General features: G+C 39.5%; 1 protein-coding gene across 1 annotated transcript in view; it reads right to left on the bottom strand.

Annotated features, from left to right (window-relative positions):
• SLC12A2 (solute carrier family 12 member 2) overlaps window positions 1-26,898 on the bottom strand; it is a 97,619-nt gene extending 70,721 nt beyond the window's left edge. Inside the window, exons 1-4 of the mRNA XM_010590225.3 lie at window positions 26,101-26,898; window positions 2,528-2,647; window positions 762-837; window positions 292-387 (exon numbers count right to left, since the gene is read on the bottom strand). Of these exons, the coding sequence (XP_010588527.3) occupies window positions 292-387; window positions 762-837; window positions 2,528-2,647; window positions 26,101-26,835 (1,027 nt within the window). The 5' untranslated portion in view covers window positions 26,836-26,898. The remainder of the gene's footprint in view (window positions 1-291; window positions 388-761; window positions 838-2,527; window positions 2,648-26,100) is intronic.
• Between the last annotated feature and the right edge of the window lie 758 nt (window positions 26,899-27,656).

The raw sequence follows: 27,656 nt of genomic DNA on the forward strand, positions 1-27,656 counted from the left end.
AAACAAGCCAAGGAACACACAGATAAAGCAGGTGAAGAAATTAAAAAGATTATTCAGGAATAGACACACTGAATGCCCTGAACAATTTAAAGCACATATATGTGTGTATCGATCAATAAAAAATTTTATGTCAATGCTCTAGTTTGAAAGTGTTAAGCAGTGATTTCCTTGCCTACGTGGGCATGACACGTTGCTTCCATTAAGGTAAAAAAAAAAAAAATTAGAAATAAGATTTAAATCTCAATGTATTAACAGTTTTCTAATATGATGATGTGAAAAGACTGAACTCACCTCCTCTTACAAATCCGTTAGTAGCTATTGCTGAAGTAGACAATCCTGTGATAGTTGTCACAACAGTGGCCATTGTTATGACAAGGACAGACAGACCTTTAGGGGAAAAGAAAAAATACTAAGTAAACTTATACCAAAAACAAAACAAAACCTGTTGCCATCAAGTCGATTCTGACTCACTGCGACCCTACAGAATACTTATACTCCTATTTAAAACTGCCACACCTGGAAATCCTCAGTCCATTGTATACTAAATTTATGTTACGATGTATAAAATACCTTATTTTTGATCCTATTTTATAAAAATCAAATTTGAGTTATGAAAAAAAAATTAACATTAAGATAATCTGATACAAAGGACAACACAGTTCCAAAGACTCCAATTGCTTGAATTTTAAGAGTTCAGGCATGCACCCAACTATTTTGCTTATTCATTATTCTCAAATGAATCAAGCAGTAACTTCACTTACCTATTCCAGCTTGACCCACAATCCATGACAATCTAATAAAGAGCATCACACCCCAAATATTTAACATACAACGTACCTAGAAGAAAAAAAAGTGAGGTCAAGTCACATGTAAAGAAAAGTAATCAGATATGATATAGTGGTAAATGCTAAACCAACCAAAAGTAGGATAACATGCATTTGAAACTACAAAAGTATTTTAAAGCTACCTCCTACCCCGCCATTTTCTTAAAGTTTTAGAAAGAGCTTAATGACAGTTTAAACATGAGCTAATGTAGGTAAAATTCATACGTAGATACATACATTTGTGTGTACACATATAAATATACACATACACACACACACATCTATCTATTCATTCATTCATCCCTCCATCCATCCCTAGGTATCTGAAAAGACAAAAAGAAAAGAAAATGTCACAGTTATCTGAGGTGGCAAAAGCAATAGAACAACAAAGACACAAAAAACATTTTTAGGCCCCAGCCCTAAAAAAGAGTAGTGCATGTTCCCCTTTATCAGTGCACATACATAAGTTTAATTTTTTAATTATTCCTTTATAATATCCTCATTCTATGTAATTCCCACAGATTTAAGTATATAATTACATAATATTCATCAACATAAAATGCCACGTTCATACATTTTTTAAAAAATCTAAACTATATGTGAGACAATTTCCTAAATTTATTTTTACTTTTATTTATAATGCTCATACACAAAACACAACACCAACCAAACCTATAGCTCTGGAATCGATTGTGACTCATAGTGACCAAATATAACAGAGGAGAACTGCCTAATACGGTTTGCAAGGCTGTAAATCTTTACGAAAGCAGACTGCCACGTTTCACCTTTGGAGCAGCTGGTGGGTTCGAACCACCGACGTCTGAGTTAGCAGCCAAGCACTTAACCACTGCATCACCAGGGCTCTTACAAAGAACATAACTCATAAAAAACCAAACACGTTGCTGTTGAGTCGATTCCGACTCACAGCGATCATAGTCCTCTATAATACCTAAAATCTAAGAATAGACATATACTACTACCTGGGGCTTTATATTCAACATTATTGATTAGGAAACAATTACTACTAGAACTAGGATTTTCCCTCCTACTACTTGCTCCCTAAGTACCAATACCTCAAGCAAATATTTTGAAAGTCCCAATGAGATCAATTTAGCCTATCTAATCAGTTAAAAAAAAAAAAAAACTTTTTTTTAATCAGTTTAGTGCTTATTCAAATGCACAAAAACAGAAGTATATGTACACCTTAATCACCTAAACCTATCTACTGAAGTGAACTCTAACACTTAAGAAAAAAAAATTCTCCTTTATTCTGTTGCCTGTTAGTTACCAGATACTTCTTTTCAAAAGAAAATGGGATAGCAGGAAGAAAGCTGGCGTATTTCAGTTCTATCCTCTGCTGTTTTTTTTTTTTTTTAATTTAGATATTCCTATCAATTTAAAAAAAAAAATAGCTTCAAACTTAATTTCTGAAAAGTGACAATTTGTGACTTCACAGAAGTAATAAAATATAATTTAGAGGTAATCAAATATAGGTTGGTTAATTAAAGTTGGTTAAGTTAATAAACATATTTTTGTTACTGAATTTAATATCCAAAAGAGGTATGAATTATTAATTCGGTTTTCCATAGTACTCAGAAAAGACATTTCAAAAGGAAAAGTTCTCTTGAGAACTGATGAGAATATTAGGAAGATTTTATAAGTAAAAATGCTGTAGCTCTAAATTTAAGTCTAAGTATACTTACTAACACACCCTTGATCCAACCAAACTTCACGACTCCTTTACTTTCCGCAGTATATGTGACCACAGCATCTCTTGTTGGAGTAGTTTCCTCCCCGTTTGCAAACCCATCCTCAAAAGGTTCCTGGTTAGAAAAGGAAATGAGAATTACACATAAGAATTATTTGAAATTTAAAATCATCTGATTAAAACATACATAATAAACATGGGTAAAACTAACATACTCTTAACCCTATTTAGGACAACACAGTACAGACTGACATTCACGAATAAAGGTTTTCTGGCACAATATGAGGCAATAAAGTACAAGAAAACCTTTATTACTGAGATTTTTAAAAAATTAAAATCTCACCATAACAGTAAGAGTCTCAAATATTAATTAAAATTCAGTAGTATTTGAAGAACAAAATGAATACAGTTTTCTAAGTATAGGCTACCTAGGTCAGTCATTCAGACCACTTTTGATATTTTTGCCTACTTTCCAGCCATAACTTCACATTGCTCAGTTGCCACTCTTCTCACATTAGAAATTTCAGTGTTAACAATTTAGAACTTCACTTCCTCACCAACATTTTTCCCTTTAAAGTCCGTGATAGCAGGATTCTCACAGATACCATGATTCACTCATAATTCCTCCCTCTAGCCAGCAGCGCCATGGCGGCAAGTCCTGGTGACCTGCCTGGAAACAACTCCACGGCAATGGGATTGGTTGTTAGAACCTTGTCAACTATGGTCTAGATTTACTGTAGTACTTTTGAAGAACTGCACTCAGTGGTTCATGCCTGTTAGTTAATTCTGAATATATAATTTTCTTTATATTATTTACTAACTACCCAAAAACATTTGACCATGGGAATAACAAATTATGGATAAAACCATAAGAATGGGAATTCCAGAACACTTAATTGTGCTCATGAGGGAACTGTACATAAATCAAGAGGCAGTCATTCGAACTGAACAAGGAGATACTGAGTGTATCAGGGTTGTATCCTTTTGCCACACTTATTCAATCTATAATGCTGAGCAAATAATCCAAGAAACTGGTCTACATGAAGAATGCGGCATCAGGACTGGAAGAAGACTCATTAACAACCTGCAATATGAGATGACACAACCCTGCTTGCTGAAAACAAACAGGTCTTGAAGCACTTACTGATGAAGATCAAAGACTACACCCTTCAATACAGATTACACTTCAACGTAAAAGAAAAATCTTCACAACTGGACCTACAAGCAACATCATAATAAATGAAAAAAATACTGAAGTTGTCATACTTGGATCCACAACTAACACCCATGGAAGCAGCAGCCAAGAAACCAATGTACAGCACTGGGCAAATGTGCTGCACAAAGACCTTTTTTAAAGAACCAAAAAGCAAAGATGTCACTTTGAGGACTAAGTTGTGCCTGATCCAAGCCATGGTATTATCAGTCATCTAATACGCACACAAAAGCTGGACAATGAATAAGGAAGACCAAAGAAAAATTGATGCCTTTGAATTATGGTGTTGATGAAGAATATTGAATATACCATGAACTGCCAGAAGAATGAACAAATAAGTCTTGTAAGAAGTACAGACAGGATGCTCCTCACAAGCAAGGAAGGTGAGACATGTTATCAGGCGGGAATAGTCCCTAGAAAAGGGCATCGTGCTTGGCATAGTAGAGAATCAGCAAAAAAGAGGAAGACCCTGAACGAGGTGGACTGACACAGTATTTACAGCAACAATTGCGGGGATGGTGCAGGAACGGGCAGCAGTGTTTCCTTCTGTTGCACACAGGGTCGGTTTTGACTCAGTGGCACCTACCAATAATATCTACTTCAGTCTTCAAAAATTTGGGGCTTTCATAAGAAAAAAATTAGATTTGAGAGAAACAACAGGAGTATGAATAAAAGTATTTAAAAAAATTTTGTTTGCTTCTAATACGACAAAATAACACAATGGAACAACAGTAGTATTATCTAAAGCTAAATGATGTCAGGCTTTTGAACAATCAATAAGCTGTAAGGATTGGGACCTTTGGAATTATTTCAAACTATATGCATGCTACATCATCAAACCTTGGGACAAATATCCTCATGTACGAAATCAATGTCTGAAATAAAGTACTCACATCCAAGATAAATCACATACATTCTGTATTCAAACTTTCCCAATCTATGATTATTTCATCATATGCCGTACTAACTCTTTGCATTCCACCAATGCAAAATTCCATCAATGTAGTCATTTTACACATGTAAATGCAGACTTCCTGGTAATACCAGCTCATGAAACAGTTAAATATTAAACAAATCTCAAAAGCACCAATGCTATCTCAAGATAACGATTTTCAACACTGAAGAGCTAAGTCTTACATGATCCTAAAAAACAGAAATACTGAAATTAAGAGTTAATGGGGATGGTCTTCTGTTCACAAAGTACAGCTGCTTATGCAAAGACCTCAGAAGAACTTTCCGGACATTTTTCATAAAAAACAATTTTTTTTTTTTTTGGAAGACCCTTCTTCCCCCCATGCTAAATTTTCTATATAGTCCCCTCCCAAAAGTTTTTACTTATAAATAAAACAGATTTATGCCATCACCAGGAACAGCATGTTCCAAGATTTCAGATCTCTATAATCTTTTGCATATTCAAGGTTGCAATAACTGAACTTTAATAATTCACAGACCACAAACACACCCTGTGTTAAGATTTTCCTTCAAATACCAACATCCCTACTCTCAAGATTCCTAACGGGTGTACATAAACCATACTATATGATCTTTAAAATGAGCACAGGTGGTAGGTGCACTCCATTCACTCCCAAGGGTCATCCACACCTACACCTCCTCACCATTTCCTTCCCTGGAGAAGGGAAGAACTCTAACAACAATTTTCTCTTCACATAAATGGACTGTAGCAAGCTGTGTTACCACAGAGGAAGATCTACCTAATAATTCACATTTTTCTCTCTCTTAACATGTTAGCCAAGCAGACTCAATTAATTTCAATTAATTGCAATTTTACTATATGCTTTTCAAAGTGCTCCCAATCTAGATTACCTTAGATTTCATACTTACGTAGCTAAACCACTGCTAATTCTTAGATTTTCAAGCAATAGAAACACTGCATAAGCTAGATACGGTGATTTAAGGATATTTTCTGAAAACTATCTTACCTAAGCTTTTAAATGATGTTATTAAAAGAAAAATAATCAAATTTTAAACTAATCCTCATGTTTGCATTAATTATAAGTATAACCTCACAACTATTTGCAATATTTAAAAAAAAGAAGTCATTCTAAGATCACTAAGAACTTTACTGACAATCACTTCTGACTGCTGTTGTTAGGTGCCATCGAGTCAATTTCAACTCATAGTGACCCCATGTGACAGAAAACTGCCCCATAGGGTCCCCTTGGCTGTAATCTTTACAGAAGCAGATTGCTAGGCCTCTCTTCCACTGTGCCGCTAGATGGATTCGAACCACCAACCTTTTGGTTAGCAGCCATGCACTTAACCACCAACAGGCCTCCTTCCACTTCGGATAGTAACACAAATTAAAAAAAAAAAAAAAAGATCATAAAAGACATAAATTATAATAATTTCCCCGATAACACAGTTTCATTAACTATTATCTGATTATTGTACTGTACTAATTCAATGCGGGATGTCTCTAGGCCTAAGGTATATAGAACTAACCATCAGCATTTAAAAAAAAAAAACTAAAAATTAATCTAATCTGCTAAATATAGCTTTATTAGGATATAGTTCATATACCATGCAATTCACTCATCTAAAGTGTACAATTCAATGATTTTTTTAGGAATATTCACAAAGTTACACAATCACCACCACAGCCAATTTTAGAACATTTTTATCATCCCAAAAAGAAATTCCACGCCTGTTAACAGTCACTGCCCATTTGTCCAGCCACTGGCAACCACTAATGACTGTCTGTCTCTATGGATGTGCCTATTCTGGATATTTCACATAAATGGACTCAAACAATATGTGGCCTTTTGTGTATGTTTCAAGGTTCATCCATGTTGTAGCATGTATCAGTACTTCACTTTTTTTTATAGTTGAATATTCCAATGTATGGATAGACCTCATTTCACTCATCCAGTCATCACTTGAGGTACATTCGAGTTGTTTCCACATTATGATTATTATAAACAATGCTACATACAAATTTTTGTGTGGACATATGTTTTCATTTTTCTTGAGTGCAACTGCTGGGTCATGTTACACTTTTTGAAGTGACTACTTCTGGTAGTTTTCCTCATCTCTTCCTTTGTTTCAGGCTGCAGTTTGTCATTCCTCATTTCAGTGAACGTGCCTGCCTATTGTCATCCCTCTCTTGCTTAGAATCTGGTATGAACATGAAAACCAGTTAACTATTAAAAATGTTAATACGAATAAACAGCAAAAAAAAAAATTCTGACCAGGGGCCTACGCTGCTCAATCACAAGAGCAACTCACTCTATGTTTTACTTCTACTGTTTGATGTTTTCCAGAGAGTGGAGAGTCAAGGACAATCTCCAAAAAAAAAAAAAAAAATCACTCTGAATTGGGATTGGTGACTTGATTGTTCAATTAATCAAATAAAGCCAGAACAAAAATGTTTGCCTGTTAATTCAATTAACATTAAAACCAAAAACCAAGCCAAACCCATTGCCGTCGAGTCGGAGTCACAGCGCCCTATAGAACAGAGTAGAACTGCCCTGGAGGGTTTCCAAAGAGCGCCTGGTGGATTCGAACTGCCAACCTTTTGATTAGCAGCCGTAGCTCTTAACCACTATGCCATCAGGGTTTCCAATTAACATTAGACAGAAATTCCTTAACTTTCACTCTAGGATATTTAGTGCTTTTCAGTTAAATTCATGAAAGACTTCAGAATATTATACAACCTGCAAATTTTACAAGAAAACATAATTTGCTTAATATACACATAAAAGACATCTCTATTCTTGTATCTTAAAAGAAAACCAGAGATGTGTATTCCTATTGTTTCCATGGCTAACTAATGATGTAATAAAAATAAAATTCTTGTATCTTAAAAGAAAACCAGAGATGTGTATTCCTATTGTTTCCATGGCTAACTAATGATGTGGGTGTCTTTTTAGCAATGCAAAAGTATGCAGGCATTCCAAAATGTTTGCTGTGGGTGTTTTATCAGAATTCCACCTCAAAGCTGAAGATCTAGCAACAATTATTTTGCTAGCTTCTACCATACTGTGAGCAACTATGTTCAGAAGACATTAAAAAAAAAAAAAAAAAAAAATTTTTTTTTTTTTTTACCATACTATGAGCAACTATGTTCAGAAGACAAAGTAAGATTTTCAACTATGGATGAAGTAGTAACTTGAAAATAAAGATGAGTCAACACAAAATGAAAAGTTTATCTCCTCATCATCTTTTGGTAGGTCTATTTAAAAATATTTTTATTATTAATCTCTAAAATAAAGTTTAAATTAAAATCAAATAAGTATTTACTAGAATTATTTGTAGTTCAGCAATAGATTAGACAATGAAATTGGATTTATAACTGTATAGTATTAATTTCCTGAAATACCAAGAAATCAAAGTAGAATAAACATTTTGTCTCTTTAAAAAGGTTAGTTTCAGATAAATAAGGCAATTGTTAAGTATGGCATTTTGTCCAAAAAATTGATAGCAACTTTATAATCAAGGAAAATTTCAAATACACAATTATGAACTATAAATTATACTGATATGTAAATAAAATATTCAATCTATAATTTTCACTGAAATAGTTTTTTTTTTTTTTACTGTTTTCCATACTAATGGATAAAAAGCAATAAACAACAACATAATAAACGACTCTGAACACACATTATACCTCAGATCTTTTTGGGGGGAAAACTCTTTGAAGAAGTAGCATTGGGATTCTGAGTCTACCAAGCCAGGATTGAAGGTAAGGAAGAGTAGAGTGGGGAAGAGAGGAAGAGGCTTGAGAAAAAATGGAAGGCCCAGATGTCAGACCATTAGAAATACGGATACTAGTAAATTATGTCAGCTTGTAAAAGAAATGACTACTTCAGTTGCACATGCTGAATTTGAGGAACCCTGAGACAATTAAAGAGTTCTAACAGGCAGTTAAAAATTTCATGACTGGAACTTGGGAGAAGGGCCAGGGATAAAGAATTAGCGGGTAAAGCTACGGAAACAATGAAAAGAGAAACTTATAGGGAAAACATGGTCAATTAAACGTTTTTCTGAAGACACAGAAAATACAAGAAGGACACTCTTGGTCTCCATGGTCATAATTTCTTTACGGATGGTAGAGAAAGGGAGAATTTTTATACTAGGTATAATCTCTTCACTCCCTTGTATATTCAAAACTTCCACCTCAACTTGATCATTCTTCGTTCTTTTTTAACTAACCATGCTTAACTTTTTACTGCCTCAACAAGCCAAACTTGCTTAAAGAAATGTAAGGTACATTCTTTAATGCATGCCAACCGGGCCTCACTCCACATCACCAAAACAATTTTGCTAAATTACCCAATGACCTCTCTGTTGCCAAATCTAATGGACAGCTTTCAGCCCCAGTCTCACTTAACTTCCTTCTGAGGCAGCATTTGACACCGCTGACCACTCCCTACTCCCTCTTTCTTGAAACACCACACTCTTTCTCCAAGCCTCTTCTATCCATCAATTAAATGGTAGAGTTCCTCAAGACTTGGTCTTAGAGCCCTCTCCTTTTCTCACACTGTATTTTCTTTCCACAGTCGTGTCACAGCTTTAAATACCATCTACTGGAGCCCTGTTGGCACAGTGGTTAAGAGCTACAGCTGCTAACCAAAAGGCTGGCAGTTGGAATCCACCAGCCGCTCCCTGAAAACCCTACAGACAGTCCTATATGGTCGCTATGAGTCAGAATTGAATCCATAGTAATGGTTTTTTTTTGGGGGGGGGTATATGTGGTAAGTCAAAGGATGGCGCACATTCATTTCCAGACCACGCCTCCCCTATGAGTTTCAAACCTGTACATAAATATGCCCACTTGATGTTGCCACTGGGATATTTCATGTTTACTATTCTAATTTTTACCAAGAAGAAAAAGAAATTATCAATGTGCTGTAAACGGTGACTTTTCTCTAAACAAAAGGAGAAGGACATAGTTTTTCTTCTCTGGATCTAGTTTTTAATTCCTGAAGAATTCAGGGAACATGTACCTGTCAATAAAGTGTATCTGACCAGAAACATATTGTTGTTGTTGTTAGTTGTCACGGGTTTGATTTTAACCAGAATTACAGCAAATTCTTAAAAATTAAAATCCTTTATAATGCTTTAGGGCTTAAAATATATTTAGTTTCTTCCTAGATCTGCATGTTTTAGAAACTTGTTTTTTTTTTTTCAGTTTTCCAATATCCAAAAATTAACTTATCTTTTGATTTACCAGTTTAAATTATCATTTACATATCAAAGGTCATATTTCAATTCTGCTTGATGAAAGAGAAAAGACTACTTACAATACAGTGACTTGGTTTCATGATTTCTCAGTGAAAAATTCTTGTAATACAGAGCTATTGTTTCTTCCCTAACACGAGAACTTTCTTAAGTCTTTTAGACACAACCTACGATAAAACCAGATTTCTTTTTTAAATACTGGACAAAAATCAGTATTTAGGAAAAACTACCCAATTTTTCTAAAATTACAATTAAAAAGCCTTAACACTCTAAGATATCAATGTTTTCTGCAGCACTTTCACAATAGCCAAAAAGTGGAAATAAACCAATGTCCATCAGTATATAAATGGGCAAACAAAATGTGGTATGTACATAAATTGGCATTTACTCAGTCACAAGGTGAAATGAAGTCCTAATACACGCTACAACATAGGTGAACCTTAAAACATGCTGAGTGAAATAAGTCAGGCATAAAAGAACAAATATTGTACAAACTCACATATATGAAATATCTAGAATAGGCAAGTGCATAAAAACCAGGGAGAGAGAAGGAACCGTGGTGCTGTGACTGTGAGCCCAACTGCTAACTAAGAGGCCAGAGGTTCAAACCCACCCAGCAGTTCTGCGGAGGGAAAAGACCTTCCGTAAAGATTACAGCCTTGGAATCCCAATTGGGCATTTCTGTCCGATAGGGTCACCATGACTCAGAATCCACTCGACAGCACACAACAACCAGGAACAGGTGGGAGCTAGGCTGAAATGGTGACTCACTGCTTAGGGGACACTGAGCTTCTGTTAAAGGTGATAGAAACATTTGAGAATAAGTAATGGTAATAACTGAACAACATGACGAACATAAATTAATGTCACTGAATTGTACATGTGAAGAATGTCGAAATGGCAAACGTTTTCTTATGTATATATTAACTACAATGAAAAGAAAAAAACAGTATGTGCTCACAGACCCGTCTTGGTAAAGTCTTTCAATAGCATCCCCTTAGGGGTCAGGAGGCTCTTTAAATAAAAATCAACTTGAAATAAGACTGCACCTAAAGCAGCTGAGGCTTCCAGGTGGCTGTAAAGTCAGCTGATACAATCTGATTATAATACAACTATTTAAATTTAAGGGCCAACGCCATGTTTGAAATGTGAGAGCATGACTGGCTTCTTGTTGCTGTTGTTAGGTGCTGTCAAGTCAGTTCTGACTCATAGTGACCCTACGTACAACAAAACAAGACAATGACCAGTCCTGCGTCATCCTCACAATCATTGCTATGCTTCAGCCATTGTTTCAGCCACTGTGTCAATCCACGTTGTTGAGGGTCTTCCTCTTTTTTGCTGACCCCACTTTACCAAGCATAATATCCTTCTCCAGGGCCTGATTCCACTGGATAACACGTCCAAAGTATGTGAGATGTAGTCTAGCCATCCTTGCTTCTAAAAGGCATTCTGGTTGTACTTCTTCTGAGACAGATTTGTTCATTCTTTTGGCAGTCCATGATATACTCAATATTCTTTGCCAACATCACAATTCAAAGGCATGAATTCTTCTTCAGTCTTTCTTGTTCATTGCCCAGCTTTCGCATGTGTATAACGTGATTGAAAACACCATGGCTTGGGTCAGATGCACTTTAGTCTTCAAAGTGACATCATTGCCTTTCCACACTTTAAAGAGGTCCTTTGCAGCTGATTTGCCCAACACAGTGCATCTTTTGAGTTCTTGACTGCTAGTTCCATGAGTGTTGATTATGTATCCAAGCAAAATGAAATGCTTGACAACTTCAATCTTTTCTCAGTTTATCATGATGTTGCTTATTGGTCCAGTTGTGAGGATTTTTGTTTTATGTTGATGTGTAATCCATATTGAAGGCTGTGGTCTTTGATCTTCATCAGTAAGTGCTTCACGTGCTCTTAGCTTTCAGCAAGCAAGGTTGTGTCATCTGCAGATGTTCCATTCTTCTTCATATAGTCTAGCTTCTCGGACTATTTGCTCAGCATACAGATTGAATAGGTATGGTAAAAGGATACAACCCTGATACACATCTTTCCTGACTTTAAACCATGCAATATTCCCTTGTTCTGTTTGAATGACTGCCTCTTGATATATATACAAGTTCTTCATGAGCACAATTGACTTGCTTATTTCTATGTATTTCAAAAGAATTAGTGGGACACTCATGCCTAGGTGGCCTGGCTTTTCAATGCCTGACCAGTCTTCAAGAACAAGGTTACATACACACAGCTGGCCCTATCAGAGCAAGGGCAGCAGTTTCCCTGGGAATGGACAAGCACTCAGTGCCTTGTCTATGCTGTTCCAGTTCCACCTGTTGAGCAGTTCAGCCCCATCACACTATGGGAGAACCAGAACCCTTGCCAAACAGCAGCTGACATCCCTCTGGAAACTAGGGATCCTCCCCCTCCCACCACCACTGCTTCTCTGAAATAGATATAGCATTAGAGCTTGCTCACGTTTTATAGATCCATGGTGAGTCTATGCTTCTACATAAAGGTCTGTTTATTTAAACGAACAACATTTTTGGTTAGCACCATCTCTGGAACTAGAAAAGTAGTTCTTAAACTAATACACTAACTTACAGGGTTAATGCGAGGAGCCATAATACTTATAAACAAATATTATATATCTTATACTGATCAATTTTATATTTATCTTATAAAGCAATTTATCTTACTGCCTTATTTCAGTTTACAAAACAAAGACGATTATTTACTGAAGATGAAGAAAGCTGAAAAAGAAGGAAACTATGCGTATTAAGAAAAAGTTTTAGTTTTTCAATAAGACAACGTACTGGCAAGCATCTAGCTGCTAGTATTAATTCCTTTCTTACCGTCTCAATATATGTATCAATTACTTACCCAGCCAAATGAAGACTAGAGAACTATACTGAAAAAGCTTACCAGCACTTTGATCTATGAAATAAAATTTGGACCCCAACCAAAACCGATGCACCTTTTTACATGGTAAATCAAATTTTACCACATAATCTTTAGTGATTAAAAAACCAAAGCAAACAGAGAAAGAATGGGAGGTATGGGTAGGGGTGAAACACAAGTCTGACAATAAGGAAGATCACAAAAACCAACAAAAGTCTCTTCCAGGAGTTAAATTTTACATTCTATCCTAAATTAACACCTGTGCTAAATGAAATGTAAGATGGAAAAGCCTATTTAATAGTGTAACAAACTGCCTTCCTAAATACATTTTATTTCCATCTGTTTCTGAGATATTCCCTCACCATTTTCTGTAACTACACAAACACCTGGAAAATATAACACGGAAAAAGCTGACATTTTTCTTCCATGATTCTTGAAGAGTTTAATTCCGGATAAGAATTGGTTTGTAAGTTGGGAAATAATTTGGCTTTGCATATTTGGGGGGTGGGAAGAATCCTGGCACAGAATTCAAACCAATTCAAGCCAAGTTTATTGTGATATGTGCTAATAACATATCTAGAAATAGCAGTTTTTTCTACCTTCAAGAACTTATAAATTTCTTATAAAAAAAAAAATCACAGATAGCTGTACATAATCTAAGTTCTAAGAAACTAAGAATTTTTAGCATATAAAGCCCTCATAATCTGTCTGCTTTAATAGCAGCCACCATTTACTGAAAACTTACTATATGTGTCAGATTCTCTTCTAAATGCTTACAAATTCCGTTTCCCTGAATTCTCCCCCTTCCTTGAGAGGTAGGTAGTATTATCCTTCCCCACTTAACCAATGAGGAAACAGCCTTTTGAGAGATTAACTTGCCCAAATTCATGAAGCTATTTACTGTGGCAGAGCACACAATCTTCTAAATAGTAGAATCTCACATACCACCCATGAGCCAAGGTAAACTGTTTTAGGTAACTATTTTGGGTCAGGGTACAAAAGATAGGCAAATCATCAAACTCAGGAAACTATCCTGCTAAAAGTCCCCAAGTCACCAAGATTATTTTTAGTGTTTCACCTTGCTTTATTGTTTCCCTCCTTACTCTGCTTCCAAATCTACAAGCTAAAGGCTTCTAACAAGGTCCTCATAAAATCGACAGCAGAGGTTGCACTAGATGGCACAGAGAAGATCTTTCATATCTTGACAGAAATACCCTCAGTATCTAGTGTCTAGGGAACTGTTGCCCTACACAACTGCAACTGACAGCCGTACCACACCACCTATCAAAAAAATTAAAAAACCAAATCCATTGCTGTCTATTCCGACGCGGACCTAGGGAGTTCTTTAGTGTCCAGACAGAGCCTTTCTGGGGCATGTCAAATGTTGAAGTATGAAATTCTGCACTAGAATTATATGGGTTATTTAACATTGAAGGTTTATTTGGAGGCTACTGTGGGAGAGGGGCAGGTAAACTAGCCCAGTCATTCAGTTTCTCTGTTATCTAGAATTTTCTTTCTCCAATTTAAAAAACAAAACCCTCACGAGCTGTCCAAGTTACCGTGTCCTTTTAAATCACTGTCCCAAGTCATACCAAGCTTTCTTCCCTTACATGCTTTCCCATGGCAATCTCTTGACCCCCTGACCTGTGCATCCATGCCTTTTCAGGAAGGCTTGAAAAATAAAATCATCCAGATTTCACATACCCGCTAGCTATGTGAAATCTGGCAAAGTATTTAACCCCTCTGGACCTCACTTTCCACATCTATGAAGTGGGGATGATAATATCACCTACCCCATACTGTTTGAGAATATGGAGAAAATATGATGATTTGGCAGAATACATTGCTGGAGGGACTATGAATTGGTACACAACTTTGGAAAAAAGCTTAACCATTATATTCTCAAGTTGAACCTACAGATACACAATGCTTATGTGAAGCCGGATACCTGTATAAAAACACTCACAACAGTATCATTTAAACTTGCCAAAAGCTAGAAACAATCCAAACACCCATAACTACAGAATAAATAAGTAAAATTGCAGTATTCTGATATAATGGAAGATACATAGGAATAAAAATGAATGAACTACGGTATGTCACATGCATAATATTGAGCAAAAGAGGAGAGACAAAAATATACTATATGATTCCATCTATATGAAGTTTCAAAGCAGACAAAACTAGAATCATAGTCCTTACTAGAAATGACAATCTATTATTACAACTGCCAATGTCATATAAATAACTGATATTGAACAAATACATGCAAACACTATAAAATATCATTTAGACTCTTCTACACATGTCCTTATAATTTCATATTGGTAGAGTTTAACACTACCTCTGGAAAAATAAAACAGAAACACTGACCTTCACATACAAATACAGCAAACCATCAGTACGCCAGCAGGGTTCAGTGCAAAGAACGTGGCTTTGAAGACTGATGGTCAGACTACTAGAAATGTTTTACAACTTCTTTGGCACTAAGAAAGAATAAGCTTAGTAAGTGATAGATTTTCTCCCTCAATATTTCCCTCAATGGCAAATGATATGCACATTCAGTAGAGCTAGTTAACGTTAATACTCGAATGCCTGATATGACAATAAAAGCAAAACTTCTGGGCCCAGCTTATTTGAGCAAATTAAATCACTGTAAATGATAGCCAGATATGTATAAGGCACTGCTATACAAAAATTTATTGCTTTTTGTTTACAAGCAGCTTATTTACTGATTTAAAGTAACCCAAAATTATACTTCAAAAATGTTAAAGTTCACCCAAAAATGCTATTGAAATCCTAGTAACTTTTGAACTAGACTATCAATAAACATATTTTGAAGATCAGTATTTCTCATACAGTTTAATAGCATCTGCTTATTACTAAGGTAAATCAAAGTGTTAATACTATGAAACAGCCGTTTTAGCAACTAAAAACGAGTGCAAATATATGAAAATTTAAAAGCCAAAGGCGCTAGGTTTCAGATTTACTAATGATTTTTTTCAAGTACTACCCAATTATGAGGAAGCCCTGGTGGTGCAGTGGTTAAGCGCTTGGCTGCTAACCAAAAGGTCAGTGGTTGGAACCCACCAGCAGCTCTATGGAAGAAAGATGTGGCAGTCTGCTTCCGTAAAGATTTATAGCCTCGGAAACCCTATGGGGCGGTTCTACTCTGTCCTATAGGGTCACTATGAGTCGGAATCAACTTAATGGCAATGGGTTTTTTTGTTTGTTTAGCCAATTGTATCATCCCAAAGCTACCAACACTTCCTATCCGTGCTGTCGGTGATTGGTGTATTCAGTGTAATTCTCCCCGTACAGGCTGCTCTTTCAAAACAAAGTATTGTTTTACAGGAATCCAATCTGCTCTGGTTAACAATGCTCTATTAATATCCAGTGGCATTAATGCAAAGCTCAAAACTCAAGTACCACAGATAAAAGTGGATGGTGTGACATGTGACTTTACAGTGAACCAAGTCAGAACTGCTGATTGCAGTCAAAGAATTCAGTACTCCATCTAACCCATCATGTTCTTTACTAACCATTCAACAACACTGTTACCATGAATGCATTTAAAAAAGCGTAACTTATGCCTCACTTCAAATTCCACACAGCTTGTTAATATCAAAAACTACTAGCTTGAAAACAACTACGTACTACTGTTAGAGGGACAATAAGAGTCTCCATATGGTCTAGGACACTACACTGATTCTCAAACCTGGCTCTCTGGAAATCACCAGAAGCTTTAAAAAATTACATATATTTACTGGGTAAGAAGTGAGGGAAGTCTTGTAATTTTTCCCCAGGGGATTGCTTTTAGAAATTTGGGAATCATTGATCCAGAAGATAAGTACAGGCAGTGTCTTAGTTACCACAAGTGGCTGGCTTTAACAAAAAGAATTTATTCTCTCAGTCTAGCAGGTTACAAGTCCAAATTCAGGGTGTCAGCTCCAGGGGATGGTTTTCTCTCTCTGTTGGCTCTGGAGGAGGATGCCCTGTCATCAATCTTCCCCTGGTCGAAGCACTTCTCAGGTGCAGGGATCCCAGGTTCAAAGGATTCACTCTGCTCTCAGTGCTGCTTTATTGGTGGTATGGGGTCCCTGACTCTCCACTTGCTTCCCCTTCCCTTTTACCTGTTGAAAGATAAAAGGTGGTGCAGGCCACACCCCAGGGAAACTCCCTTTACATTGGATCGGGGTGTGACCTGGGTAAGGGTGGTGTTACAATCCCACCCTAATCCTTTTTAACATAAAATTACAATCACAAAATGCAGGACAACCACACAATGTTGGAAATCACAGCCCAGCCAAACTGATACGCACATTTTTGGGGGGACATACCATGACAGGTAGGCAGAAGACTCTGTTTCAGAAACATACAGCCCCACCAAGTATTAGCTATGTGCCCTTTGGCAAATCACAACCTTGCAAAGTATGACTGCTACTTCAAGACCTTCTGAAAGCTCACTTACTCCAAGGATCAATATGAAGAACAAACAAGGATACGTAACTGAAGGGTGCTTTGGAAACTCTAAGGCTTTATACAATATTAATTCTTTACAGGCTTTTCCAATTAAACATCTCCATTTTCAGACAGAGATTACTTTCACTGATTCAACAAACACTTACCAAGGGCTTAGGATTTTACAGACACCTTTATCTCAGGAAGAATTCTGTGCAAAATTAGAAGAAAGTCTGTCTAACCACTTTAAACTAGTGATGAGTATTTAATGTGTCTTAGTGTTCTACTGCTGCTATAACAAATACTACAAGTGGATGGCTTTGACAGATGCTTATTCTCTCACAGGAAACCCTGGTGGCATAGTGGTTAAGTGCTACATCTGTTAACCAAAGGGTCAGCAGTTCGAATCCGCCAGGCGCTCCTTGAAAACTCTATGGGGCAGTTCTACTCTGTCCTATAGGGTCACTATGAGTCAGAATCGACTCGACGGCACTGGGTTTTGTTTTTTGGTTTTATTCTCTCACAGTTTAGGAGACCAGAAGTCCAAATTCAGGATATCAGCTCCAGGGGAAGGCTTTCTCTGTCAGCTGTGGGAAGGTCCTTGCCCTCAGTCTTTACCTAGTCTAAGAGCTTATCAGCGCAGGGACCCCAGATCTAAAAGGTGCTCTGCTCCTGGTGTTTCTTTCTTGGTGGTATGAGGTCCCACTCTTCTCTGCTCGTTTCTCTCTTTTATATCTCAAGAGATTGACTCAAGATACAATCTAATCCCATAGACTGAGTCCTGCCTCGTTAACATAACTGCCTCTAATCCTGCCTGATTAACATCATAACCCACTGCCTTAAGTCTGATTCCAACTCATAGCTAGGATTTACTACACACAGGATAATCATATCACAAAATGGTGGACAACCACAAAATACTGGGAATCAGGGCCTAGCTAAGATGACATGTATTTTGGGGGGACACAATTCAATCCATAACAATGTGGAAGAAAAGACAGAAACTGAGTAGCTACAAGCTTTTTGTCTATTTTCAATTGACTAAATAAACTGCTGTAGGTATTTAAAAAAAAAAAAAAACATAAATCAATAAATCACCTAAATAACAGGAGCTTGAATAACATTAAAGTGAAGGATATTGGAGTGAATACCAACTGGCAGACAGAATGCCTGTTCCAAGTTCCAGCCCTGGCTCTGACAGTTACAGGTCCTATAATTGTGGACGTGGATCTTTTGGTCCCCACATTCCAAACGTGCAAATGGAGTAATCTGCCTGTCAAACACCCTTTAGGAATTCTAAAAAAAGAAATATAAGGTATGTAGAAGAACTTAAGATCCTTTTGTACTACATTAATTTGTATATTTGGTATATTATCCAACATGTAGAGTCCACTGCCAGGTCTCTGGTAGGCACTAGAGACATAATGGTGAGCAACGACATAGCCTGCTACTCATAGAGTTTCACATCAACTAAAGGAGAAACACAAGAATCAAAAAAAAACACGTAAATGAATATACTAACACAACCTGAAATCGGGCTCTAAGGGAAAAGGAGTTTGTCCTAGACTGGGAATGAAGGCTTTCTCTCTGAGGAAATAAGGATTGAGGTGAGATCTTATAAACTGAAAAGTTAACAGTATGTGTATGGGGGTGAGGGTTTCCACAGATAGCATCATGTACAAAGGCCCTGTGGCCAAAGGAAATATTGTGCCATTGAGTAAGCGAAACACTAAAGAAAAGGAAGGCTAGAGCTAGACCATGCAGGGCCAGTTACAAGCCAAGGGATGACATGGGGTTTTGTTTTTTAGAAGATCAATTTGGGTACAATAGTGATGCGAGACCATGGTGAACAGGGGGAGCCCAGTTAGAAAGCTATTACAAGAAGAGATGCTGTAGCTTGAACTAGTATGGTAGCTGTAAAGACGAGAACAATATTTATGAAGTTGATAGAAAGTATCTGGTAATGAAGTGGATGTGAGGGGTGAGGGCAATGTGTCAAGAATGTCTCATAGGTTTCTTACTTGTACAATATGATGAATAGTGGTACCATTCAGGGAGACACAAGACACACTGGAAGACACACAGGGAGACACAAGACAAAAAACTGTTTTGTTTTTTGCAGGTGGAGGAAGAAAAAAGTTTGTGATTCTGGGACACCACTGAGACATTAAGCAGAAATGTCAAGCAGACATTGGATGCCCAGAACTCAGAAAAGGGGCTGGGAAGAAGACAAATATTTGAGTCATTAGCCTACAAACGATGCGGCATGTTGTCGTTGTCAGGTGCTGTGAAGTCACTTCTGACTCATAGCAATCCTATATACAACAGAATGAAACACTGCCCGGTCCTGCGCCATCCTCACAATCGTTGCTATGTTTGAGTCCATTGTTGCAGTCACTGTGTCAATCCAACTCATCAAAAGTCTTCCTGTTTTTCACTGACCCTCTACTTTACCAAGCATGATGTCCTTCTACAGGGGACTGGTCTCTTCTGATAACACGTCCAAAGTACACGAGACAAAGTCTCGCCATTCTCACTTCTAAGGAGCATTCTGGCCATACTGCTTCCAAGACAGACTTGTTCGTTCTTCTGGTAGTCCACAGTATATTCAATATTCTTCACCAACACCATAATTCAAAGGCATCGATTCTTCATCAGTCCTCCTTATTCACTGTCCAGCTTTCACATGCATATGAGGCTAAACAGTTAAATAACACCACTCCCTCAGTTTTTATTTTTTCCTTCTCCTTCTCTGGCTCTTTCAGCTTGTTATTTTTTGCAGTGTATTTCTAACCTAGCCATCCTCAAGACTTAATTCTGACGCTTCTTCGTTTTTCCTCTCCCCATAGGTTCAGAATAAAACCAAAGAAACCAAAACCATTACCGGAGAGTCAATTCTGACTCACAGGGACCCAACAGGACAGAGTAGAACCGACCCATAGTGTTCCAAGCAGCACTTGGTGGATTCGAACTGCTGACCTTTTGGTTAGCAGCTACAGCTCTTAAACCACTACGCCACCAGGGTTTCCAAATAGGGAGAGAAAAAAAGAGGAAAGAGGGAAGAAGAAACTTCAGAATTAAGTCTTGAGGATGGCCAAGATAGAAATAAAGGAGACTGCAAAAGATATCAGGCTGAAAGAGCCAGAGAAGGAGAAGGGAAAAAAACTAAGAGAGAATGGTGTTATGGAAGTGAAGGAAGTTGACAAGGCAACTTCAAAAAACATCAAATGCTACTAGAAGGTTGAATGTTGCTGGAAAAAAAAATGTTTCCTGGAATTGGTGATAGGGATGGCAGTCACTGGTGACATTAACAAAAACTATTTAGGTGAAATGATGGGATAGAAGCCATACTAGAGAAATGTGACACGTGAAAAGTGAGGAAGTTGAGATAGCAGGTAGCAGTCTCACAAGACTGAAAATGTTTTTGAGTATGAACACAAACGCACATGGAAGAATTATCATTAGCAGTGGGCAGATTTTTTTTACTTTTTAAATCCCAAAACTTATCTTTCCTTCTAGCCAGGTAGTCACAGTTGGTGTGCGCTTGGGGAATGTAAAGTAATTAATGGGTAAGTCAGTCTTCAGCAGCCATTGGCAGGGATGTAGCAGGCAAGATGACTGAGTGGTACAGCCCCTCGTAAAAATGGCCAGGAATGAACATAGCCTTCTCAGAGAAATAGCTACAAGTGCTAAAGGGGTTAGTAAGCATGTTTAGTGTTTTACATAATAAGTCCTTATTACGTGGGAGGAACTGCCCACCAAGACACATTCAGTAAATATGAATGAGACACAAGCTCTGAAGTGTGGTGTTGAAGCTGAGACTTGGAGAGTAAGGTGATAATAAAGCAGAATATTTCAGGCCTAAGGAACAGCATATATGAAAGTAGTAAGGTGAGAAAGTGCTTGGTACGTCCAAAGAACTAAAAGAAGGCCAGTGGAGATTTTATCATCAATGCAGTAGGAAAGTGTTATGGACTGAATTGGGCCCCCTTCCCCCACCCCCTCCAAAATTCATGTTGGAATCCTAACCCCTATACCTACTGGAGTAATCCCCTTTGGGAACAGAGTTTTCTTTAGTATGTTAATAAGGCCGTATCGGTGTGGGGTGTGCCCTACACCTAATCACTCTTCAGTTATAAGCAGCAGCAGAGACACAGAGGCAAGTAAGCACAAACAGGAAAACAGAAGGATCAGAGGAAAGCCAGGCTTACAGAAAAGAGGAAAGGCTCTTCTCCTAGAGCTAGCAGAGAGAGCAAGTCTTCCCCTTCAGCCAGTGTCCTGTTCCCTGAATTCAAACTTTTAGCCGCCTAAACTGTGAGAAAATAAATTTGACCTTTAAAGCCTCTCACTTGTGGTATTTCTCTTACAACAGTACTAAGAAACTAAGAAAATGGCTACAGAAGGATTTTGTGTGAGAGAGCCAAACTCTGGCTGCTAGGTGGTTGGCAAGGGCTTGAATGAAAATGAAAACCCAAGCTGTATAGTAAGAGACAGTCACATAAATCAGTAATTACAACATCACTACATCCTCTTCCTCATTTCTCTCAAGTTACACACTCATTCCACTTTCAGGAGGCCAAGGTGGAGAGGTGATGGTGATAATCCTCACGGTGTTCTCAACATCCCTGTCAGCTGAGAGCAGGTCTGAAGAAGAGAGAAGAAAGGGATAGTAACCTGGAGCTACTAAGTAAGTCCTGGCCTTGGAGTCAGAAAAACCTGGACATGAATTCCAGTTGTAACACTTTCTATGACAGTGACATTAGGCATTTTTTTCAGCTTCTCTGAGCTCATTTTATCATGACTAAAAAAAAAAAATATGTGTAAGATCTATTTCTTGGGAATTAAATAAAAAACAACTAGTTGAGCAAGACATAGAAACACTCCGTATAGTTGCTCCCTTCAACTTCCCCCTTTTACTTTTACTTTTAACAACAACAAAGTTCATATACTAGGACTTGACATACCACTAGCAAAAGGCTCCCAAGCCTTGGCCTAAGGACAACTGCAAAGGTAAACAACATTTAAAACTGTTTTAATAATGCCCTAAAATCCAACAGGGATTATTCTGGATTGACCACCACACTTCCCTGTATTTAGTAATCACAGCTTCTATCACATACTCGTTCTGAAGCTGTCCATCAAACACTTCTTTGTCAACTCTTCATTTTCTTTTTTTTTTTTAATTTCTGGAATCAGCTTTGAAGAGTTCTGCCTTTTTTAAAACTCTTCCCTCAGCTTTCCTGACACTGCTTTCCTGGCTATTTCTCACTAGCCTGGCAGCTCCTTCTTAAATTTCCTTTGCTAGTGGCACCTCATTCTCTAACAGGCTGAGTTTCTTCACACCCAACCCTGGACTCTACTTAATTATCTATCTATCCACTCTCCCTAAATAATTTCATCTACAACTTTAAAGCACCATCCCTTCATTTCTCAAAATGACTCTCAGAAAAGATCTCCTACAGACTACTCAGAGTTCTCCTCCCTCCTAAAATCTATTCCTTCTCCAGTCTTTTCTACCTCAAGCAAGAGTACCACCATTTATTCAGTTACTCAAGTCCAAAACCTGGAGTCAACTTCCCTCCCTCTGCCACATCCAATTCACCCCACATCCGATGAGTTCTACTACAGACTCTTATTATCTCTAATCCAGACTTAATAGCTTGGGTCACCCTACTTCCATTCTTGCTCCAGCCAATCCATTCTTCACCCAGATGTGTTAAAACAACACACATCCTGTGACTCCCTCACACAAAATTCTTCAGTAGTTTCCTACTGTATTTATGATAAAATCTACACCGGGCTTCTTTTAGTTCTTTGGACGTATCAAACACTTTCTCACTTCACTAACTACCTTCACATATGCTGTTCCTTTGGCCTGGAATGTTCTTCTGCCTTACTGTCAACTTACCCTTCAAGTCTCTGCTTCAATGTCACAGTTCTTGAAAAACGGTTCCCCAATATCTCAATCAAGATTAGGTCCTGTAACAGCCTCACTAGCATTCAACTCAACAGGTTTTTTGGTCTTAGCATTCTATAGTTTTCCTTCATAGCACTGAAATTATTTGTTACTATATACTTGCGCAACTTTTTCATTAATGTCTGTTTAAACAGAGGCATTATCTGTTCTGCTAATCGCTGCATCATCCCACAGTGCCATAGCCAAGTAGACTGCACCTAAAAGCCACGGAGAACTCATGAGTCTTGGCTCTAAAACAGTTACAGCTGCTCTACAGCATAATACAGAAAGATGCAACATGGTTATTTAACTACTCCCCCTTAGTTGGGTATTTAGGCAAAACACATAAAAGTCACAGTGCAGAACAATGAAGGCAAATCAAGTAGAAAGAAGACAACACGGTCCTTTCCCTTAACGAGTTTCTGGAGAGCTTGTCTTTTGCTCCTCCATAGTTCCTAAACAGATTTAGACACACAGTAGATACTTAAATACTTAGTGATTACTACATGACAACATGTAATCAAGCAATAGAATTAAATGCTATAGAAATTCTACACAGTATGATTCACTGAGCTAGAAGCATTAGAGACAATTTTAAGAAGCTAAGAATCAATCTAGACAGGGTGATGACCAATTGTTGAGGATTTGGCCAACCCAGGTCATCAGTCCTCCTCTACCAGCTCCCCAACAGTATCTCTATAGCCATGATGTACTACTTAACATCACACATGTTTACTTCGCTTGCTAAAATTCTACATTAAAGTATCCTCAATGTGTGGTTCTATGCTTAATTAACCTAACAGACCTCTTTTGTTGGTCATAAAGGACCTAAGCAGTTTTTTTTTAATTCCTAAAGTACTCATTAGACTACTTGTTGCAGCAATGAAAATCCAAACATTGCATTTTATATACTACATTCACCTAAGCCTCTAGCACTCTGTGAGAATCTAAAAGAGAAATTCTTAGAGTTTAACACTGTACTTCCTAAAGGACAAATATAAGGACAAAATAGTAACTACACTGGCCATTACTTTCCAGGCACTGAGCTTGGTTCTTTACGTGCAGTTTTTTCCAATCTTCACAATAACCCTGAAAGCTGAAGAAGCTGAGTTTGGGTGACTTCTTGAACTACTACACAGCTAACAATACAGATGTTATGTTTAAGACACTGTAAACCCACCACAACACACACACACAACATAAAAAGCCTAAGGAACCTATAGTTTTAGAGAATCTGAAGAGCTTTGTTATTGAACTTAAAATAACAGAAACTTCCTAGGAAGCACAGAAGGTCAAGGTAACATGCTCCAATTCAAAAACTCCTTCTAAAACTTTCAATACAAAAAAATAACTTTCTAAAAAGCAAATAGACTGCTTTACTATGAAGCTACTCCACTTTGGTGAAATCAATCTGCATAATATTTTCAATAGTAAAACGCTCTAAGACAAGAAAAACTGCCAGTTTCATATCTACTTTAGCCTACAAAGATTTTGGACTTTCATAAGAAAAAACTTAATTTGAGAAAAACAACAGGAATATGAACAAAAGTGTTTTAAAAATTGTTTTTGCTTCTGATGCGACAAAAAACCACAACGGAATAAGAGGAGTAGTATTATCTAAAGCTAAATCATGTCAGGCTTTTGAACAGTAAGATGTAAGGGTTGGGGCCTTCGCAATTATTTCAAACTGTATGAATGTTACACTATCAAACCTTGGGACAAATAAATATCCTGTTGTATGAATGTCTGAAATAATCAAATCCAAAACAAATCACATACATTCAGTATTTAAACTTTCTCAAACACGATCATTTCATGCTATGTGGTACCAACTGTTTGCATTCACAAAATTCCAATAATGTAGCCATTATACACTCGTAAATGTAGCCTTCGCAGTGATACCAACTCATAAAAAAATTAAACATTCCCCAAATCTCAAAAGCACCAATGTTATCTCAAAATAATGCTTTTGAACACTGATGAGATATGTGACCCTAAAAATAGACCCTAAAAAACATAATTACAGAAATTAAGAGTTAATGGGATTGGTTTTCTGTTCACAAAATAGCTACTTATGAGAGACCCCAGAAAACCTTTCTGGGCATTCTACATAGAAAAACCAATTGTCTTTTTTTTTTTTTTTTTAAATCCTTCGTCTCTCCCCCCTCCAAACTTTTTATATAGTCCCCTCTCAAAAGGTTTACATTATAAATGAAATGGATTTATACCATCATCAGAAACAGCATGCTCCAAGATTTAAGATTTCTATAATCTTTTGCATATTCAAGGCTGAAAAAACTGCACTTTAGTGATTCGCAAACCACAAACACACCCTGTGTTAAGATTCTCCTTCAAACACCAACGTTCCCACTCGAGGGGTCCCTAATGGCTGTACGTAAACCATGTATTATACAATCTTTAAAATGGGCACAGATGGTAGGTGCGCTCCCTTCTCTCCCAAGAGACGTTCACACCTAAACCTCCTGAACATTTCCTTCCCGGGAGGGGAACAGGTACAAACACAACTGTCCTCAGAAAGGTGGTAGCTGTCAAGCTGGGTGAGAAAAAAAAGCGTAGAAGAGATACATAACTGGATGCGACGGCTGTTGAAGCCAGCCTCCCCAACATCACGTTTTAACTAGCCTAACCCGCTGCAAACTTTTAAGCTATTAGGTTACATTCCTCTGCAATTCCACTCTTGACAGCTGAATCCCGAGACGCCAAAAAGTAGAGCTCTTTCATTCCCGCCACCTCACCCAGGGAGGGCTGCAGCCACATCCCGCGGTCAGCGCGGACCAGTGGTCAGGGCGGAAGGGAGCTGCAGGGAGGGGGCTGGCGAGCTCACCTTTTCCAGCTCGTCGTGGAGCTCCGCCAGGCTGGGCCGGAGCAGCTTCTCGCCCAGCTGCGCGGCCGTGTGCCGATAGTGGTCGATCCTCGGCACCGCGTCCATGGTGTTGTGGCCGAAAGTGCGCAGGTAGTAAGTGTTGGTGTGGGTGTCATAGTAATAGTGCTGGTGGTGCCCGCTGCCGCCGCCGCCGCCGCCGCCCGAGTGCAGGCTGCTGCCCTCACTCAGCACCGTGTCCCCGCCGTTCTGGAAGTTCACATTGGGTCCGTCGCCTGCGACACCCGCCGCATCCGACAGGCTCTCGTCCGCCGACGAGGTGGCGGCCGGATCCACGAAGTTCACGCGGAAGCGGCCCTTGGCTTCCTCGCTGCCCTTGGTCGGCCCGCTCTCCCCAACGGCCTTTCCCGACTCAGGGGTCTCCTTCTCCCCCGTCCCCGCCGCCGCTGCGGCAGCCGCGGCCCGCCCGGCGCTCTCGGAGACCAGGTCCACCTGGAAGCGGCTCTGGCTCGGGGTGGGCCCCAGAGGTCTTCCCAGCCCGTCCCCGGCCGCCGCGACGCCCTCACCGCGGACCCCGCCGCCGCCCCGGCTAGCGGCCGCAGCATCCTCCGGCGCTGAGGGCACAGCGGTACCGGGCAGGTCCATCCCCGCAGCGGTCAACGCAGCGGCTGGCGGCGTCTCCCCGGGCCCTGCCGTCCTCGGGGCGCCGGAGGAGGGCGCCGTGGGCCCCGGCTCCATCGCCTCCCGACCACCGGCGAACCCGGAGAAGCCTGGCAGACGTCGCGGGCTACGCGTCCTCCGCGCCCCTGGCCGGCGGTGGCTGCGGCCGCAACGCCAGGTGAGGGAGTCGCTCTCCCCGTCGCCCGCTTGCAGCCGCTAGCCCGGGCCGATGCGAACGCCGCCAGCTGCAGAGTCAGCGCGCGAGTGAAGGCGGCGCGGGGCGGGCCTCGCTGTTTAAAGCCTCCGCGGGGCCGCGGCGGCTGCTGCTCGGGCTGCAGCACGCGGGAGGCGGGGCTGGCGGCTCCTCCGCCCCTCAGCCCGCCCACCCGCGATCCCGCAATAGTGCGCGGCGGACGCTCCCTCTGCGCCCAAGCCTCCAGGACTCCTAAGCGACCCCACGGGGGAGCCGCCCGCGCAGGGGCCGCGTCCAGCCAGGCGCGCCGGGCCTCGGGAAGCGCGAGGAGCGTGAGCAACGCGATCAAGGAGCAGGCGCGCGACCTTCGCCGGGAAGATCTCCGCGCCGCTACCTCCCCTTCCGTCGTCCTCCACCCACCCCCCACCTCCTTCCCCCGCCCCACTCTGCGGCGTACTGAAGCGGGCCCCCCGGGCGCCTCCCTCTCTACGGTCCCTCGGGCCGGGCCGTGCGTCAGTGGACTGGCAGTCCAAGCCACACGGCTGCAGACGGCGCCCGGCTTGGCGGACTAAAGGGTGTGCGGGTCGTGCTTCAGCGCGCGCCGGTAGCAGATGCTCCCGCGCTAGCTGCCACCAGCTCCTGGGCTTCTCGCCGGCTCGCTTTTTTTTTTTTTGAAGTTCTAAACTCGCAGTACTTGGGCAAAGCC

This window comes from Loxodonta africana, chromosome 2, assembly GCF_030014295.1.
Source record: "Loxodonta africana isolate mLoxAfr1 chromosome 2, mLoxAfr1.hap2, whole genome shotgun sequence".
NCBI lineage: Eukaryota > Metazoa > Chordata > Mammalia > Proboscidea > Elephantidae > Loxodonta > Loxodonta africana.